We start from the raw sequence: 19,539 nt of genomic DNA, 5'->3' as shown, positions 1-19,539 counted from the left end.
AGAGACCAAGGATAAATGGTCAGTTCTCCCAATGTAGGGATATAAAGAGCCAGTGTGGTGTAGTGTTGGACTGGGACTCGGGAGATGAAGCTCACTGGGTGACTTTGGGCCAGTCACTGACTCTCAGTGTAGCCTACCTCACAGGGTTGTTGTAATGATAAAATGAAGAGGAGGAGGAGCATGTAAGCCACCTTGGGTTCCTTGCAAGAGGGAAAAAGCAAGGATATAAATGTAATAATAAATAAACAAACAACAGAGACCCACAAGGATCTGCATTGGGACCAATGCTTTTCAACTTGTTCATAAAATATCTGCAATTAGTAGTGAGCAGTGAGGTGACAAAGCTTAAGAAAAAGGTGGATACAAAATTATGCATGGTGTGGCACAAGTGGATAGGGAGAAGATTTTCTCCCACTCCTAATACTAGAATCCAGGGTTATCCCATGAAACTGAATGGTGGGAGATTCAGGACCGACTGCTTCACACAGCACATAGTTACACTAATGAATTTGCTACCACAAGATGTACTGATGGCCACCAACTTGGATGGCTTGAAAAGGGATTAGACAAATTCATTGAAGATAAGGCTATCAATGGCTACCAGTCCCGATGGCTGGATATTATCTCCAGAATCACGGCTGTATATCTCTGTATATCAGTTGCTGGGGAAAGCTAGTGGGAGGGTATTGCACTTGTGTCCTGCTTGTGGGCTTCCCACAGGCAGCTGCTTCATCACTGTATGAACAGAATGCTGGACTGGATAAGCCTTTGGTCTGATTTAACGTGGCTCTTCTTATGTTCTTATTCTTCCTTTTGAATATGGTTTCAACTCCAAACAGGAATTAGACCAATAGTACAACAGTTCAGACCAGAGATGCTTATCCATCTATCCTTGCTGTACAGATCACGTAAGACATTTTCATTTGTTGTGCTCTGCGGAAATGTCAATGGTTATCTAGAGAACATCTGGTTTTACAGAAGGACACAACACTCTGAAGTCTGCATATGCCTTAGTCACATTTGCTTTTCCAACAGCTGCTTATGTAAAACAGAGATTGGAGTAGAGTAGATTAGCTTTGCAGACAACAGTAGTTTATTTCTTATTAGGTTAGGCTACAATCCTACATGCACTTTCCTGGGAGTAAGCCCCATTAAATACAATGGCATTTACGTCTGAGTAGGCATGTGGAGGATTGTGCTCTTAGGTCACTTGACTTGACTTCATTCTCGAGGATGTCCAGCTCAAGTTCAGTGACCGCACTATCATGGCTATCAGGGACATTCAGATCTTTCCTGTGTAGTTCTTCTGTGTATTCTTTCCACCTCTTCTTAATTTCATCTGCTTCTGTTAGGTCCCTGCCTTCTTTGTTCTGTATCATGCCTGTCTTTGCACAAAACGTTCCCTTGAGTTCTCCGATTTTCTTGAAAAGATCTCTAGTCTTTCCCATTCTATTCTTTTCCTCGATTTTTTTGCACTGTTCAATTAAGGAGGCCTTCTTGTCTCTCCTTGCTATTCTCTGGAACTCTGCATTCAGTTGTTTATATCTTGCCCTTTCTCCCTTGCTTTTCGCTTCCCTTCTTTCCTCAGCTACTTGTAAAGCCTCCTCAGACAGCCACTTTGCTTTCTTGCATTTCTTTTTCTTTGGGATGGATTGAGTTGCTGCCTCCTGAACAATGTTACGGACCTCCGTCCATAGTTCCTCAGGCACTCTGTCTATCAGGTCTAATCCCTGAAATCTATTCCTCACCTCCACTGTATATTCATAAGGGATATGATTTAGGTCATACCTGTATGGTTTAGTGGTTTTCCCTACGTTCTTCAATTTCAGCCGAAATTTTGCAATAAGAAGCTCATGATCTGAGCCACAGTCAGCTCCAGGTCTTGTTTTTACTGACTGTATGGAGCTTCTCCATCTTTGGCTGCAAAGTACATAATCAATCTGATTTCGATATTGACCATCTGGTGATGTCCATGTGTAGAGTCACCTCTTGTGCTGTTCGAAAAGAGTGTTTGCTATGATCAGCATGTTCTCTTGGCAAAACTCTATTAGCCTTTGTCCTGCTTCATTTCATGCACCAAGGCCATGCGTGCCTGTTATCCCGGTGATTTCTTGACTTCCTACTTTGGCATTCCAATCCCCTATGATGAAGAGGTCATCTTTTTTTGGTGTTAGTTCTAGAAGGTGTTGTAGGTCTTCATAGAACCGATCAACCTCAGCTTCTTCGGCATCAGTGGTTGGGGCATAGACTTGAATTACTGTGATGTTGAATGGTTTGCCTTGGATTCGTACTGAGATCATTCTGTCATTTTTGAGATTGTACCCTAGTACTGCTTTTCCCACCCTTTTGTTGACTATGAGTGCTACTCCATTTCTTCTAAGTGATTCTTGCCCACAGTAGTAGATATAATGGTCACCTGAATTAAATTCACCCATGCTTGTCCATTTTAGTTCGCTGATTCCCAAGTTGTCGATGTTCAATCTTGCCATCTCATGTTTGACCACCTCCAGCTTACCTTGATTCACTGATCTTACATTCCAGGTTCCTAAACAATATTGTTCTTTACAGCATCAGATTTTCTTTTCACCACCAGACACATCCACAGCTGAGTGTCCTTTTGGCTTTGGCCCAGCCGCTTCACTCTTTCTGGCGCTACTTGGAAATACCCTCTGCTCTTCCCCAGTAGTATATTGGACACCTTCCGACCTGAGGGGCTCATCTTCCAGCGTCGTATCTTTTAGCCTTGTGATACGTTCCATGGGTTTTCTTGGCAAGAATACTGGAGTGGGTTGCCATTTCCTTCTCCCGTGGACCACATTTTGTCAGAACTCTCTGCCATGACCTGTCCGACTTGGGTGGCCCTGCACAGCACAGCTTATGGCTTCAGTGAGTTACGCAAGCCCCTTTTGCCACAACAGCGCAGTGATCCATGAAGGGGTCCATGCTCTAGTAACCTCCAGTCTAGACTACTGCATTGCATTGAACATGGGGCTGCCTTTGAAGACTGTTCAGAAACTGCAGTCATTTCAAAATACAGTTCCCATGCTGCTAACTGGGGCTGGTCGATGGGAATGTATCTTAGAGGTGCTTCAACAAATTCAGTTGGATCTTGGGTCCTTTTCTGAGCACAATTCAAAGTATTGATGCTACCCACAGCCTGGGTACTCCATTAACCTGCACATATACTATTATCTCTAGAAGCATGTGATGATGAGGGAAAGAGCCTTCTCAGCTGTGGCATCTTGCCTTTGGAATGTTCTGCCCAGAAAGAACACCTTCGTTAATCAGCTAGTATCTTTTAGGGAACAAGAAATGACCTTAAAAAAATACTTTCCCGGGCTTTAAAATCTCCTGCAATATTAGTTTATGCTGCTATTCTAGACAGTTTCTATTGTTTAATTATAATTTCATCATGACCCACCCTGGAAATACTTGTACTGAAGGTTGGAATGAAAATTTGTAAAATAAATAAATAAAAATAAAGACATATTTTACTATTTGTTATTATATTTAATGTCTATTCTTTGTAAGACACCTTGATCAACTCTGAAGAGGTGGGATATAAATTCAGTAGGTAGGGAGGGAGGTGGAGCAAGATTGTATCAGAGGGGGATGTAAAACAGCCTGATGAAAGCAGCGATATAGGGATAACCCTAGATTCAGTTAACACAGGTAGTCCTTTCAGGTCTGACACTGCAATCCTTATACGTTGTTTTCTAAACCACACTCTCATGCTGTCACAGAAGCACGCAGTACCTCTTCCGATGCATAGTGCTTCCTCGCCAGCAATGATTTGCCCAGTTCAATGCATGTTGTGAAGCTGTCATTACGGGCATCTATTTCTGCTTTGATCCCCTGGTGATTGTTCATCAGCAATTCCACGGAGGAAACATCCCTAAAATGAAATGTCAATGGTTCAGAAAGGCATACTTCGCAAAGTTAACTTTTAGTTTGTCATTGCTCATAGAAAGAAGCTAGATGCTTCATAATGTGCAGCTTGGCCCCCAGTTTGTCACAGCCAAATACAGAAAGGAAGACAATGGAAACCATGTCAGAAATAATACACGGTGCATGAACTGAAGCAATGAGAAATACTGTGAATTTGGAAATCTTGTTAGGTTTGTTGCTGTTAAATTGTGTTTAAAACATGCTAAGCTTTCCCACTTGAAGATTTTGTGCTATCTATGAATGATTTACTAGCTCACTGCTGGCAGAAACATCAGTTTAGTTCTCATTGAGGGAGTAATCCTGTGTCTCAAATGTACCATTTCTGTCTGCAAGTGGGGCCCTTTCCCATTTTACTGATGGGAGACTGAGGTAGTGAGAGAAAGAGCTTAGTGACTGGCCAAAGATTGCTAAGTTCCTGGCTAAGCATGGATTTGAACTCAAGCCACCCAAGACTAAATCCCAAAAAAGTACCATTTAAGACTCCAGCTCATAAGAAAGCGAGATAGGCCTTACCTGTAGAAGCCACTTTAACCCAATGAGAGGCCTATGGCCAAAGTTATTCCATGTTACCTTGGCTTCTCTTGGGCTTCAATCTGGCGAATGACATCTTCCATCCAGAGCATGAGGTCACGGACCATGCTGAAGAAACGGAATTTGTCCCCGGTGTCTACTAGCCTGACCCTGCGACCCTCACAGGCGTCAAGCAAAGCCTTCCATGCCTCCAAAACCTCATTTTCACGCCTCTGGATGTCATCAGCCTTGTCTCCGGCATATGCAGACTGAAGGCGGGCAGCGTCCTCTTGTAGCTGTCGCACCTGGTGTAAGAAAGATGGAAACATCTCAGCCAAAATGGCTTTGTATGTCTGCAGTCTGAGATTATTTTTCACCCCGTGTGTCAGCATGCTTTGTTGCAATGGAAACTAGGGCTGCCTGTATGCAGCAAACCCTGGGTGCATAGTAAAGTTGCAGAATGTGGTAGTACGTGCAGAGTTCAGCTTCCTGAGCTTGTTGGCTCTTATTTATAACAACAACACTGACCACCAAATTTCTAGCCCTTATGACTGTGAAGATATGCTGCAAAATATATCAGCAATATTTGATGAAATCTTGGAAGATGGAGCAATTGGTGCAGATTCTTGGGAATTGGAGGGGAGGCTTTTTTGTTCCTTGTGCCTCTCTGTGACAAGCAAAAGTAGAATAAGGATGCAACCCTATGCATATTTAGACAGAAAAATGTCCTACAACTCTCAGTATTCCCCAGCCAGCATGGGACTGTATCTTAATTTATGCAAAATAAGAGAAACTATTTTCTCTTCTGCTTAATTTGAACAATTTATGCAGCCCACTTTGTGGAGTCTTCTCTGTGCAGTAATCTGATTTTCTGACATCACACTCTGAGATTCATGCTGGTGTTTCAACTGCACTGATTAATTAAATGTTACCTCCTCCCGACCTTAGTTAGAAAGTATATCTCATTGAATGTTCAAGTGGTTTCCACTAAGGCTGGGCTGAAATCCCACCTCCAGTTTCTGTATGAAAAGGGGGGGCTACTTTTCTGCTGTGCTCCTGGGAGAGAAAAAACAGAAAATCCTCAGAAATCCTTATTGTAAGATTAAGTAATGAAAAATTCAGGGAAATTTCTTCCCCTGACCCCACTCTTGGAGCAGGGGGTGTAATATCACCCCCACTCACCCAACAAATGGTTGAAAAAATTGCTGGCCAAACGTTTTGCCTCAGCTGTAGTTTTCACCAGCAGGAACCAGTGGGGTTGAGATTTTTCACTAAAACCTCAAAAAAATAAAAAAAAGGATTTAGTTTTTTTCAAACTGCAGAAATCAACAAGTCACTACAAGAAGAATTTTGCTGGTTCAGCCTAAAGTTCCATCCAGTCCAGCAGCTTTCCAGCAGTGGACAGCCAGATGCCCTCACGAAGCCCACAACCAAGGCTTAAAGACAATAGACAAGGGGTGGGCAAGGGGTGGTCTTCCAGTTATTTTAGTTTACAACTCCCATCAGTCCTAGCCAGCATAGCCAATGGTGAAAGAAGATGGGAGTTGTATACCAAACCTCTGGAGAGCCACAAGTTGTCCACTCCTGGAACAGACCTTTCCCACTATTGTTCCCCATCAACTGGCAGTGACTTGCATCCTGCCATACTAGAGTTCCATTTAGCTGTCACAGCTGATAGACAGATTCCTAAAGGATCTAACCCTCTTTAAAGCCACTCTTTAACTCAGCGGCTATTGCCACATCCTGTGGCAGCGAATTCCTCGACTGTGCGTTGTGTGGAGAATATCCTCCATTTTTCATTTAAACCAGCCTTACCCAACCTGGCCGCCTCCTGGTGTGTTGGACTACAATTCCTATCAGCCCCAGCCAGCATGGGCAATGGTCAAGGATGATAGGAGTTGTAGTGTGGAGGGTGCCAGGTTGAGGAAGACTGATGTAAAGCAGGGGTGCTGAACCTCTTTCAGCCTGAGGCCTGCACTGCATTTTGGAGAAGCTCTTGGGGGCTGCATTCCAGTGGTGGGTGGGGCTGAAGACAAACTGGGTGGCGTCAAAGGCAAAAGGAACAGGACCAGAAATACCAAAAATACCAGTATATTTTAGCTTAAAGCAATTCCTGCCAGTCACTAAGCCATAGGAGAGGCATTTCAACCTTTTAGAATGGAGAAATATGGCACAAAGCTGGGAAACCACCCGACAATGGGTGGTCGTCGGAAAGGGGTGTGGCCATCTGGGAACCATGGCAGGCCAGATTTGGACCCCAGGAGGGCCAGATTTGGCCCCCGGCTGGGGGATCTGCATACCTGATTGAAAGGATGTTAATATTATATTCCGGGAACATTGGTAAAACTCATGCAGGATACATGGATCAGGACCAGAAAACAAAGAAAAGGAGATGGCAACCCTAAGAAACAGAGAGTCTTCCTTCTTGACCACCCAATGCCATGCAGATCCCTGCATTCTGGGGACTGTGATAAAATGTGGGTTTTAAATGCATACCTGTGTTCCTAAGGCCTGAATGTCGTGCTCGAATGTCGTATGCATCCTCTGCAAGGTTTCCACTGTGTTTTGATCCCTCCCAAGCTCCTCGGGCAGTTTCTTGTGTTTGTCCTGTATTCGTCCAAAGATCTCCTTGGCATCGTGGTAAAATTTGTGGAGTTCGTAAGAGGCTGCAAGGATCTGCGTTCGTGTGTCAATGAGTTCCAGCAGGTCGGCCCAAGCCTCATTGAGACCGTCCTTCCACTCGGCAATGGTGGCAGCATCAGAATGTCCAGAATTGATGAGCTCATCTGCCATGTGGTTGACGGTGTCAACCCGCTCCTGTCCAATGTTCCCGGTGTCTCGGGCAAATTCACGGAACCGCTCTTGCAACATCTGGAAAGAGGAAGGTGGTGAAGTAAATGAACTCAACATGGTAAACTGGACGTAGAAATAACATGGAGGCATGATCCCCATTGTCCAGCTTTCTCATTAACAATATACTGGAGAATCAATGACATTCAAATGGAGTTAAGACACACAGAATATATAAAATGAATTATTTGGATTCATTCCAATCTAGTATCTAGGCTGATTTGGGGGCAAAAAGAATCTTGGTCACCCTGGTGAATGACATATGCCAGGAAATGGATAGAGGGAGTGCAACCTTGTTCGTTCTGTTGGACCTCTCAGCAGCCTTCGATACATTCAACCATGGTATCCTTCTGGGTTGCCTAGCTGGACATACCCAGAAGATGGAGTTAGGCGACGCCTGTTCTACCTTTGGCCTTTGGGGTGTCTCAGGGTTCTATCTTGTCCTGCATACTTTTTAACATCTACATCATGTAGATCGCAGTGGGCAACCTTTGGCTGCACTGGTTGCCAGTGTGTTCCTGGGGCCAATTTAAAGTGCTGGTGATCACCTTTAAAGCCCTAAATAGCTTGGGACCAGGTTATCTGAAAGATCACCTGCACCTGTATGAATCTGCCTATGCCTTAAGATTGGCCACGGAGGCGCAGCTCACTTGCCCACCAGTAATAACCATGAGGTTGGTGGGCACAAGAGATAAGGACTTTCTGTCGTGCTCCCATCCTTGTGGAAGGCCCTAGCAGAGGATGGACACATGGCTCCCTCCCTGACTGTTTTGAAATGGGCTTTCAAAACCTGGTTGTTCCAGTCTGCTTTTAAATGAATGGATGCCCAGTTTTATTTTATACACTGGAGTATACCTTTGTTATTTTAAACATTGTATGTTGCTGTTTTAGTTAAGTGCATCATCGAGGCAGCTTTGCCTAAAAAGGAAGGGTCAATTTTTTACGTCAAGCTCACTGGGACTTACTTCCAACTAAACAGGCACAGCAATGTGTTGCAGCCAGTGGAGGCTGGCAGCTCCAATGTCAATGGAGCGGTGAATCCAGGTTTCAGTCAGAACCAGGCAAAACTCTAAAGAAGCTATCAAGGAGCAGAGCCACCAGCCTCCATTGGCTGCAAGAGTCCCACAATGTTCAGTGGAGCTTTTTTCCAGGTACGTCTGTCTAAGGCTGCAGCCTAAGGCACATTTAAGCACATTTTCTAGGGAGTAACCCCTGTTGAACTCAATGGGAGCAAGCATGCTTAGGATCACTCTGCACGTAGGCTTTTAAAACGTGTAACAGCAGGGACAGCCAAGTTTCATTGTCATTTCTTGTTTTTGTCCAGTATATCCAAGTGCCCATTTTAACCCTGGACATTATATGGGATGTGTTGCCTTGCACACCAATATAAGAAAGAAAGAAAGAAAGAAAGAAAGAAAGAAAGAAAGAAGCAACAAATGAAACTAGGAGTCTAGGCAACTTACTGTCACGTGTTCGTAATCCTGTCCCAGCTCATGGGAACCGGCCACCACTTCCCTTTCTGCAATCCACTGCTCCAAGTCATCCACTTCACGGTTCAGCTGGAACAGCCGGTGTCTCTCATCCAGTTTGCCCCTCCGTTCCTCAGAAAGGTCTTTCAGGCCTGCATACAGCTTGTCCACCTTGGACTGCCTCATGCTGATACGCTCACTAGAGAAAGTCAAGCCAGTCCTAATTGTTTTTGTTTGTTTGTTTGTGTGTTTAAATATATACAATAAGAACATTAACATGAGCCATGTTGGGTCATGGAATCATAAAGTTTGAAGGGATCTCTGAGATCATCTAGACCAACCCTCTGCTCAATGCAGGCTCTGTATTGCAGGTCGTAGCTACAGCATCCCTGACAGATCGACATCCAGCCTCTGCTAAAATATTTCCAATGAAGGAGAACGCACCATCTCCTGAAACAATCTGTTCCACTGTTAGGAAGTTAGGATCAGACCAAAGGCCCTCTAGTTCCCACAGCGGCCTGCCAGAGGCCTATGGAAATTCCACGAGCAGGATATGAGTGAAAAAGCATCCTCTAGCTCGTGTTCCCCAGCAACCAGTATTGAGAGACATGCTGCCTCTGGTACTGGGGGAAATACATACCCATCAGGACTAGTAGCCATTGATAGCCTTATCCTCCATGAATTTGTCTAATCCTCCTTTTAAAATTGTCCAAGTTGGTGTCCATCACTATCTTGTTTGGAGACACAACTCCTCTTCAGACATTTTCCAAGGAGATGTAATTTGTGACTGGCTAACTAAGTTTCTTATTTCTCCGATTTAGATATAAATGGGGTTACTTTCAGTACTTGCTCTATTAATTTCAGAGATATAGTCCTCCACAAGTTTAGATTAAGTTTGCTGACTGCATGGATATGCCTTGAAAATTCAATAATATGAATTTTAATCATGTGAATACATATCAATTACAGAGGGGTTGCTTATATAATGTCATTCCAAATTCATTCTTAAAGAAACATATAATAATATATTTGCACATTCCTAGAACTAGAAGCCTTCCTATCAGTTTTACCGATATTTCATGGAAAATGAGCTGTTTTTAACCTATTATTATTATTATTAGGTTCTAACAGTAACATGTGGCCATAAGTGGCGCTTTTAGGCTTTGCTTATTGATTCATGTTGGAGCTTTTAAAAAGGGTTAGAATTTTAAAGTGACATTGTTATTATATACACACACATTCTCTTGATGAAGGCAACGAAAACATATCAAGAATTATTTATAAAATAAAATAATTATTGCACCTTACTTATAAAATGAGACCCAACATGGTGTAGTGGTGAGAGTGTTGGACTGGGAGCCAGGAGATCTGGGTTCTAGTCCCCACTTGGCCATGGAAGCTCACTGGGCGACTTTGGGCCAGTCACAGACTCTCAGCCCAGCCTACCTCACAGGGTGGTTGTTGTGAGGATAAAATGGAGAGGAGGAGGATAATGTAAGCCACCTTGGGTTCCTTGCAAGAGGAAAAAAGGCGGGATATCAATGCAATACATAAATAAAATAAGTATACAGTATAACGTATGTATGTGTGTATGTATTGATTCCTGTACCATTTATTGTTTTGCATTATATTGTATTTTATTATTTTAATATTTGTATTGTTCTATGACATTTTAACTGTTCTGTGGCATTTTAGGTTTTTTTAATTGTTTGTAATCCACCCAGAGAACATTAGTTATTGGGTGGATTAGAAATAAATAAAAAGTGTGCATGTCTATATATTTATGTATATCAATGGGAAACCCATAAGCTGGACATGAGTGCAATAGCACCTGCCCACTCATGTTCCCCAGCAAGTGGTATTCAGAGGTATACGGTTGATGAAGATTAATAAAATAATTGCACCTTCCTTATAAAATAATAATTTCACATTACTACTCTTGCCTTTTGCACCTTACCTGTGATTCATGTGGTTCCCCTTTTTAAACTCACTATTATGCTTGGGACCCCAGGGGCCAAATCTGACCTATAGACACTAAGCTAACTATCCCTGATCTGGCTCATTAATTCCAGTGGATCTACGCCAATGCACATTTCCGTTAACTCCTGATACAGCCACTGGCTGTGGAAAAACAGACACAAAGTTTACAAAATCTGACTCTTCCAAGTTCTGTTGGTGTGTGTTTTTTTACGGAGGCAAGCATGGGAGATGCATTACGATACCTTCCAGACCTAACAATCTAATTCTATGACTTTTCCCATGACCCAGAGGAAGGATGTGAAGTTGGCTCAGACAGCAAGGATTTCCGGCATTGATGAACGCTACTGATAAACAGATAGTCCACTTCTCTAAAAGGCTTCTTCCAGGCTGTGACTTCCAAAGGAAACCAATGCGATTTTGACTGATACATCGCTTATTTCCTGTCCGCTAAACAACAATTTATGAGCACATATAGTTGGCAGATTGTGCTGGAATCCATATAGCACAAAAAGAACAAAGGAAACTAAAGCCCTTGTTCTGTTCCCCCACAATTTTCTTTGCCCTGTGTATGCTGTATGGATTACAGCATCATCGATCAAATGTATGCGCTCATGAATTATTTACACTTTCCCATGTCTTACTGTATTTGTGTTTTGCTTTTTTCTCCATTTGGTGCTCCTCCTTCCAATGCCCTTTATTTTTTTCAGTTGCTTTCTAATTCTGAAGAGTATTGCTGTCTACCTTGAATTTCTGATTGCCCCTGACGACCAAATATTGCAGGTTTCCAAAAAGGTGTGGATATCTCCATCATATCCTGCCTTGGAACCTCCCTCAAGCATCTGTCAACCAGTCAATGGACATGGTATAAGTGATGCTCTGAATCCTATGTTATTTTTCTCAAAAACAGTTATCTATATTCATTAAAGGAATTTACATCCCACCTGAAGGAATTCATCTGACACCCAGGGCAGCCTTCAATAATAAATTAAGAGTACAATGTAAAAAGCATTCAAAACACATATTTGACATAACTTATTTGCATCCAGGCAGAGTAGGCCATGACATAATGTGCTATGCCTCAATGTGCTGTGTCTCTATTAATTGCTCTGTTGTTCGGGTTCAAAATCTTTCCTTCAAGGGCCTGATAGGGACACTGTCACTACTGAAGAACTGACCTGTAGATGGGCTTGAACTCTGAATATAGGTACCATATTCTCAGTTCAGACACAATGGAAAACCACTATTTATTTACCACTATTTGAACAAACCTGCCAGTGCCTCAGGTGCATGAAATGCAGAAAGTACAGACAGTGACAATTACATTATTCACAGTTTCCCAATTTGTTCAGACTCAAGGAACTGTAGTTTGTTTAAATTATGGCTAGTGAGAACAAGTCAGGATCAAACCACAGTGAAGATCAAACCATAGTTTCAGATCCTGGCTTGTTCTAAAACTGTAGTTTAAAGTTTCCCATGTACAGATGTTACAGGGAACTGTGGTTAGTTTAAAAGTGAAAGCACAAGCTTTCAATCTCTTCCTCTGGTGTGCAAAAGAAAAGGAGCGAGGACCACCCGAGATTACATCTTGAGCAGGCTTGTTTATATAGCAGGAGACCATATTTCCCCATTAAGTCTGAATTGTACTATTGTCCAAGCCTGCTGCTATTTGTTAGTTAGAGCCATTGTAGGTCCAGGTGTGTCTTAGAGACAGTCAACAGAAAGAATGCTGAGTCTGATGGCCCTTTTTCCAGATCCAGCATGGTAGTTCTTACAAGCCCTTGGGGGGAAAACAAACAAACTAGAAAAAATATAAAACAGCGATAGTCACCTCTCTGGATGATTGTCTGCCACCAAAGTTCTGCTGGTCTTGGACAGCTGGTGCACGGTCTCAGCATAGTCTTCTACAGCTTGCTCCAAAATCTGATGTTTCTTCAACATAGAAACAGCACTTTGCTCATCCTGAAGTGGCAAGAGAGAACATCATGTTCCTTAACTGGTGCAATGATGGAGGGAGTCATCCCAATATGTAAGTAGCTGAAGCCAAAGATAGAAGAGATTTAAAAGGAAGCCAATGTTTTCTATTGATTAGCTTTGATTTGCTTCCTAGGTTCACTTCCACAACTGTTAATCTGGGAATGGAGACACCCCACCTCGCAGGGATGCTGCATTACAGATCACAGGGAATTCATTCTAAGGCCCCATTCCAATAATGCCATACTGCATTGTTGCAGGTGGGATAAGAGATCATGTGGTTTGACGCTGGCTAGCCACAAGAATGTATGCATGCAAACAGGCCAGCCATGTCAAGTGACTTGTAAACGATGGCGTGAAAAGTCCAGACGTTCACGAGATCGTTAATAAAAGAAAGTGGCACACATGATCCACTAACATGGGTGCCATAAGTGGCACAGACAGCAGAATTTTGCGACCTACCTGAATACAAGAGAGTGTGTGTGTGTGTGTGTGTGTGTGTCTCAGTGGACTAGAGGCAGGTCCACCCCAAGGTGGAGGAGAGGGCAGAAGGAGCTGCGTATGTGCTGGAGCGTGTACTGGAGCGGCACTTGGGCCTTGACCTGTGCACATCTGCCAAAAGCCTTGGCTGCCACCAACTTCTTTAAATTAGTCAATTACATAAAGGCAGTACTTGGAGGAGGACTAAATACTCTCAGCCAAGTTCGTGATCTTCTGAATGTGGGTGTTTCATATTTTTTTTTGACATACCTTTTATTTTATTTTTGTCTTTATAAATGAAATAAACAGTACCAACAACCTAATTGGTAGCTACAGTTTCCCAACAATACGATATCCTTAAGAGGACACAGCAATAACCAAAAAGGAGGGAAAAAATTATTTAAAAGGATTAAATTTAAAGTCCAATACACACAGGCTTCAAATCCCATTCTACTTAAAAATTATACCTGTAACATTGGCAATATTACAATTCAATACAGCATGATTAATCATATCGTGTCATCAGTCTTATAGCAAGGAAGCAGGCCTACAATTCATTTCCAGTAACCATATATTGCTCTTCAATTAACATATAATAGTAAAGCTTAACAATTTAACCAGCCAAAAATCTTACTAGTCAGTCTCATAATAATGATAGTAATAATAACAAAAAAGGAAGGAGATTAAAAGGGATAAATAATAATAACAAATCACTAATAAATTTTATAATGTGGGTGTTTCAGATCATCCTGATTTGATGAAGAAAATCTTAAAGGGGGATTTGTCCAACAAAATGGCTGAATGCTACAGCAAAACAGCCATGGCTAACCCAAGGAAATTAACCCAAGTCAAAAGACAGACTGCGACTGGGGTGCATAAAAATCAGATTTTTTACAATTTAAATTGATTTTTTTTTTAAATCGTAAAATTAAATCACATCATAAGCATGCTAAACCTGCACTTACAGTCTTATAAAAATGAAGTAACCTACCACTAAAAAATGGGCATTAATTTCAGTTTTGCATCTGGGGTTGGACTCGATGGTCTTATAGGCCCCTTCCAACCCTACTACTATTCTATGATCTCATGAAAATGGCTCTGTCCAGCCTAACAGCTCTTGCTTCTTGAAAGTTGTTTTCTTCCAGTTTCTCTGATTAAAGTCACATGTACAAAGATGATTGTCGTTCTGTGTTTATGTGCTGGTGGAGTGGATAAAAATTGTTGCTTTAAAAAAATCCCCCAAATTGGATTAAATAAATAAATTGGATTTTTTCGCCCGAGTAACTATCAAACCTAGCATTGACCTTTCAGTCATGGAGATTTGGTTTTTGTTCGCTACTTTGTTTTCTGTGAGGGCAAAGCTGGGCCAAGACAGAGTGGAGCAGAAAGGAGAAACGCTGGAAAGAAAAATGGAAGACAATAACATCTAGCATGCATCTTCCTGTATTCTCATATTAAGGGTGCAGTCCCAAACCCATTTACCTGGGAGTAAGCTCCGTTGAACTCAATGGAACTTACTTTATGTGGAGACATGTATAGAATTGTGCTATTAACCTCAAAACTATCATGGGTGTTTCTCATAAGAAAGACCTATATGGGAATATTTTAAAGACATTCCCTCTATAGGTTAAAACAAAAGGAAAATATGCAAAATATATACAGCAAAACGTGGGTTAGAAATTTGCAGCAACAACAAACCATGGGTTAACTGCTGGGTTGTTCAGCCCATGGCTGATTGCAGGTTTTTTAATTGCAGGATTAAAAGCAGAAGTGAGGAGCGGGGGCTTGAGGCAGCATGCTCGTGCTTGATAAATCGTGAGTTAATTAAAGTCAATTTACCCACAATTTGCCATTACTGCAAACTAGGTCAAAATGAACCACGCAGAAGGGTTAAAGGGAGTTCAAATATAAACAAACCTGGATATTTTTTGACTACTTGAAAAAAATGTTCACAAACTGGGGAGGATCTTTTCTTGGTCCACCCTAAAAATAGCCCTAGAATTCATAGTTTATGAAGCATAAAAGAAAGGGCACTAGAGGAAGAAGGGAATTGAATTCCCTTGCGTAATTCATTTGATCGTGCTCTAAATCTGACTTCAGCAAGTGCTTACTGACAACAACAAGAGTTTGTGAACAGCGGACAGGTACGTGCTAGTTTGCTCCAGCTATGCTGTGCTGCCGCATAATAGGGTATTTTGTAAATACGCATAGCCTTGAAATATTCTGATCATGTCTGGGTTGCAGCTCTTGTCTCATATCTGTGTGCCATTACTACAAATCAAGTCAGGCTTTTCAGAGAAGAAGACGGGAAAAGAAAAAAGAAACGGACAAAAGCAGAAATGTAGAAAAGCAAAAACTTTTAACCAAACCAGCAAAAACAAAAACAGGTATTACTGGAACATGGGTCCTAGGCTAAAAGTGTTTTCTGCTGGGCAGATGCTAGTGCATTAAACGTTATCGATGTCTCACTTTAACACTTGGGGGTGAATTGGGAACACAGGAAGGTGCTTTGTGCCGAGTCAAACCATTTAGCTCAGTACTGCCTGCACTGATGTCAAGGGCTCAACTTCAGCACTGCAGAGGGCCTTGTAGTTTATAGCCAAGATTTGATTAGAAGTTTGGGCCTATTCAGCCTCTGGAATGTCAGAATCTGTGTGAGCTTCTCTCTGACAGTGTTCTCGGAGCAGAGACAGGGGCAGTCACCGCTACTCCCCGTCCACCTGCTGGTTTGGCCTTGGCAGGCAGGGAGGCTGGGAGCTGTCCATGAGAACCTGACAGAAGTCAGGGGTCTGCAGAAGGGTCACCCAGGTTGAAGTGTCAGTGCTAGAGGGCTGAGCAGTGATGCCCTGTTTAGACAGGAACCCTACTGAAAGCCAAAAGCTCTTGTCTGTCAGGGGGTCTGGAGGAGGTGTCTTACAGCCACACTTCCCCTTTTAAGCTGATGCAAAGGCGAGGACCCTTTGCTAAGAACATCTCGTCTTCATTGCCTGAAACCCTCTCTGTTTGGATCTATCATCGTCTGAGCCTCCGGAAGCACTATGCATATGGACTCTCATTTGCTGGGTATTGTGTGTCTTTGTTTATCGTCAGCTCAGTGTACTAGCACGCTGGGTTTGATCAACAAATTTTGGACTTTCCTCTGCCTGGACTCGTGCAGCATGGAGTTATCAGTGTGAAAGTGGTGGCACGGAACTCTTAGTGTGTGTGGGTTTACCCTTCCCTTGGTCTTCATAGGCCTCAATCATGTAGCCTGGAGTTATCAACGAAAGATTCAAAGTTGGACTAACTCTGTGGGTGTGGTTTTGTTTAGGCCTTTCTAGAATCTACCCCTTTGATTGCCTGAGGGATCACTCCAGGAATCATTCCCATTCCTTGTCCGGGGTTTGGAGCCCTGTGTGTGGATTTCCTGGGTTGAATTATACCAGGAATCCTGTGTTCTTTTCCTTGAATTTAGAGCCATAGAGATGGCAATGGGGAAACTATGTTGATGAGGATTTCAGTCACGGTGGTCATGTTTAGCTTTGGACTGTTCTGGAACTACTTCGAGCCTATAGTTACTGACCATCAGCTATATGATGAAGAGTGTAACCATTAAGCTTTTGCCATGGGATTTCCTGCAACAAAGAAGTCTGACTTCGGTGTCCGGTGTCAAGATTGCCTGAGCGGGTGTGCTGGGAGGACTGGGAAACCTGACAATGGATTGGCAGTGGCTTTCCAGCGTTTCAGACAGGAGGCCCTACCTGGAGAAGCCAGGGATCAAACCTGGGACCTTTTGCATGAAGAGCTCCTTCCTTACTCTACCACTGAGCTGGGGGCCCTTCCATAACATCCTTTCAGACACCTTTGCATAGGGCAGAACTGCTAGTGCTGCCACTTTCAAGCCAATTTAACTGTGATGGCCCTCAACGGAGGGCTGGCTCAGGCATGCGTGTTCATCACTTGAGGAACAAAACCCCAAGGGATAACTTGAATATGTGAATCGGTCACCGCAGATGTAACACCACAGACAGATTTTTCATAGGCGGTGATGCAATGCTTTCCAATGGAGATAGTTCACAGATCCAGCTGCTACTGTCTATTCTGACTGGTCGTGGCTTCCTAGGTTCTCAGGCTGAGATCTTCATCATCACCTGTTACCTGACCTTTTATCTGGAGATGCCAGGGCCTGGACCTGGGGATCTTCTGCATGCAAAGCCTGTGCTCTACCACTGAGCTATGGCCCTTACATGCAGGGATGTCACTTCACTTCCCAACCCATGACGACTGTGGCAGCTGACAGCATGAGCCAACTCCACTGCAGAGCAGTGTGTTTAAGGGGGCATGTGAGTCGTGTTTTGTGGCGTTGGATCTGTAAGAATCCATTCACACATGCATGTCATCATTTGATGACACAGTGATCAAGTTATCGAACAAGTCCCGAACGCAGAGAAAATTAAGTGACATACACGCATGCGTGAACCAGGCCTAAGGAACCTTGGGATCTGTAGCTCTATGAAGGGGATTTGATAGGGGTGCAGAATCTGAGGCCCGAGGGCCAAACTCAGCCCACATGGGGTCCCAATCTTGCCTTCCGGGGTTCCCCAGAGGGCCACGCCCCCTTCCCCTGGTCCCACCCCACTTCATAGCATCACAGAATAGTAGGGTTGGAAGGGGCCTATAAGACCACCGAGTCCAACCCCCTGCTCAATGCAGGAATCCAAGTCAAAGCAACCCTGACAAGTGCCTGTCCAGCTTCATCTTGAATGCCTCCAGTATGGGAGAGCCCACTACCTCCCTAGGTAATTGGTTCCACTGTCATATTGCTCTAACAGTCAGGACGTTTTCCCTGATGTTCAGCCGGAATTTGGCTTCCTGTAACTTGAGCCCATTATTCCGTGTCCTGCACTCTGGGATGACTGAGTAGAGATCCTGGCCTTCCTCTCTGTGACAACCTTTCAAGAATTTGAAGAGCGCTATCCTATCTCCCCTCAGTCGTCTCTTCTCCACCAACCTCCAATCGTTTGGTAGTTTCCTGTTTTTTTTGCAGTTTCCCACCCAATTCTAAAATGCTGAAATGCCTCTCCTAATGCTTACTTACTGGCAGTAAGCGCTTCAAGCTTAAAAAAAGCGGGTATTTTGGGGCCTGCCCATTTGGCTTCAATGCTACCCGCCACTGGAATGCTGCCCCTGAGAGCTTCTCCGAAGTGGAATTTGGCCCTCAGCCTGAAAGTGGTTCCACATCCCTGGTTTATGGGATGTTGAACAAAGATGTCTCAGCAGGCTCATAAAACTGCTATTCCCAGCGTTCATTTGAGGAAGCCATGTCCATTAGACTGGTTTCCAGTTGGCATACATTGATGGTGTCAACGTGCTCCGATGCCTACAGGCGGCACGCTTACCTTGGCCTTCTCTTCTGACATCATGTAGAGCTCCTGTTCACTCATCCACGCTTCAGCCTCTGCAGCGTCAAAGTAGTACTGTTGGGCTTTGTGGGACTCCTCAAGGCGCTTGTGGCGTTTCTCTGTCTCCTCTATCAGGAGGTTCCACAGCTGCTGCAAGTCTGCGAGCCGCTGCTGGATTGCTTCCGCATTAAGGCTGCTGTCTGTAATGATGTTTTGGCTCCTCTCGAAAATGTCATCGATACGAGGCTGGTGTCCCTGAATTTCCTTCTGAAGTGTCTAATGTGGGGAAATTCAACACTCAACACTGGAAATAGCTTACCAATCAAGCACTTCAAGAGAAAGACAATGGGAAGTCATCCAAGAGAGCAGACTCCCAAAATGCCTGGTGGCAGACTGAGAGAACAACATTTCCCAACAGAAAGAGCACTTCTGCGAAGTCATTTCAGGACAGGGATGTCAATTTCAAAGGGCCAAAGGATGATATCTAGAAGACATGCTGCCTTGGAACTGGTCTACATGTTACATTTATCACCTTATGGCGTTATTGTTGAGTACAACGTATTTATTTATCATTTAGATTTGTGCCCCATCTTTCCACACAAACAGTGCCTAAGGCACCATCACATGAATTTCCACCCCTGCTATCCATGTCAGTAGAGTTTGCAAGCAGGGGAACTTGTAGTGTGAATGAACGGGAATCTCAATCCAAAGGCAAGTATAACACAGAACAGCTCTATAAGGTGGTAGGTGCAGTGGATTCAAACAACTGTGAATTTGTGATCTCTGCAGTGATTGCAATACAGCCTTATTCTATGTTTCCATCACAGATAGTCTTTTGATTATATTTAATGCAGGACCCACTGATGGGAAGGAAGGTCTCACATGATTAGATTAGCACCACGTGAACGGGCTGTTGTCTGAATCCACCCTAGAAATGCCTTGGATGGGCC

At 43.4% G+C, this 19,539-nt stretch overlaps 1 protein-coding gene across 3 annotated transcripts in view; it reads right to left on the bottom strand.

Moving 5' to 3' along the window:
* Window positions 1-19,539, bottom strand: part of SPTBN1 (spectrin beta, non-erythrocytic 1) — a 265,559-nt gene that overhangs the window by 28,904 nt on the left and 217,116 nt on the right. For all 3 annotated transcript variants that reach the window (XM_084829248.1, XM_084829250.1, XM_084829249.1), the window contains 6 exons: window positions 18,587-18,865; window positions 12,586-12,716; window positions 8,772-8,976; window positions 6,955-7,329; window positions 4,519-4,763; window positions 3,757-3,895 (listed from right to left, as the gene is read on the bottom strand). In XM_084829248.1, coding sequence (XP_084685374.1) covers window positions 3,757-3,895; window positions 4,519-4,763; window positions 6,955-7,329; window positions 8,772-8,976; window positions 12,586-12,716; window positions 18,587-18,865 — 1,374 coding nt within the window. The remainder of the gene's footprint in view (window positions 1-3,756; window positions 3,896-4,518; window positions 4,764-6,954; window positions 7,330-8,771; window positions 8,977-12,585; window positions 12,717-18,586; window positions 18,866-19,539) is intronic.

The sequence above is a fragment of the Heloderma suspectum genome, chromosome 1 (genome assembly GCF_057233095.1).
Source record: "Heloderma suspectum isolate Gila_16-S chromosome 1, 16-S_ref, whole genome shotgun sequence".
Lineage (NCBI taxonomy): Eukaryota > Metazoa > Chordata > Lepidosauria > Squamata > Helodermatidae > Heloderma > Heloderma suspectum.
Note: the sequence above shows the minus strand (reverse complement) of the source record. Positions and strands in the feature narration are given on the sequence as shown.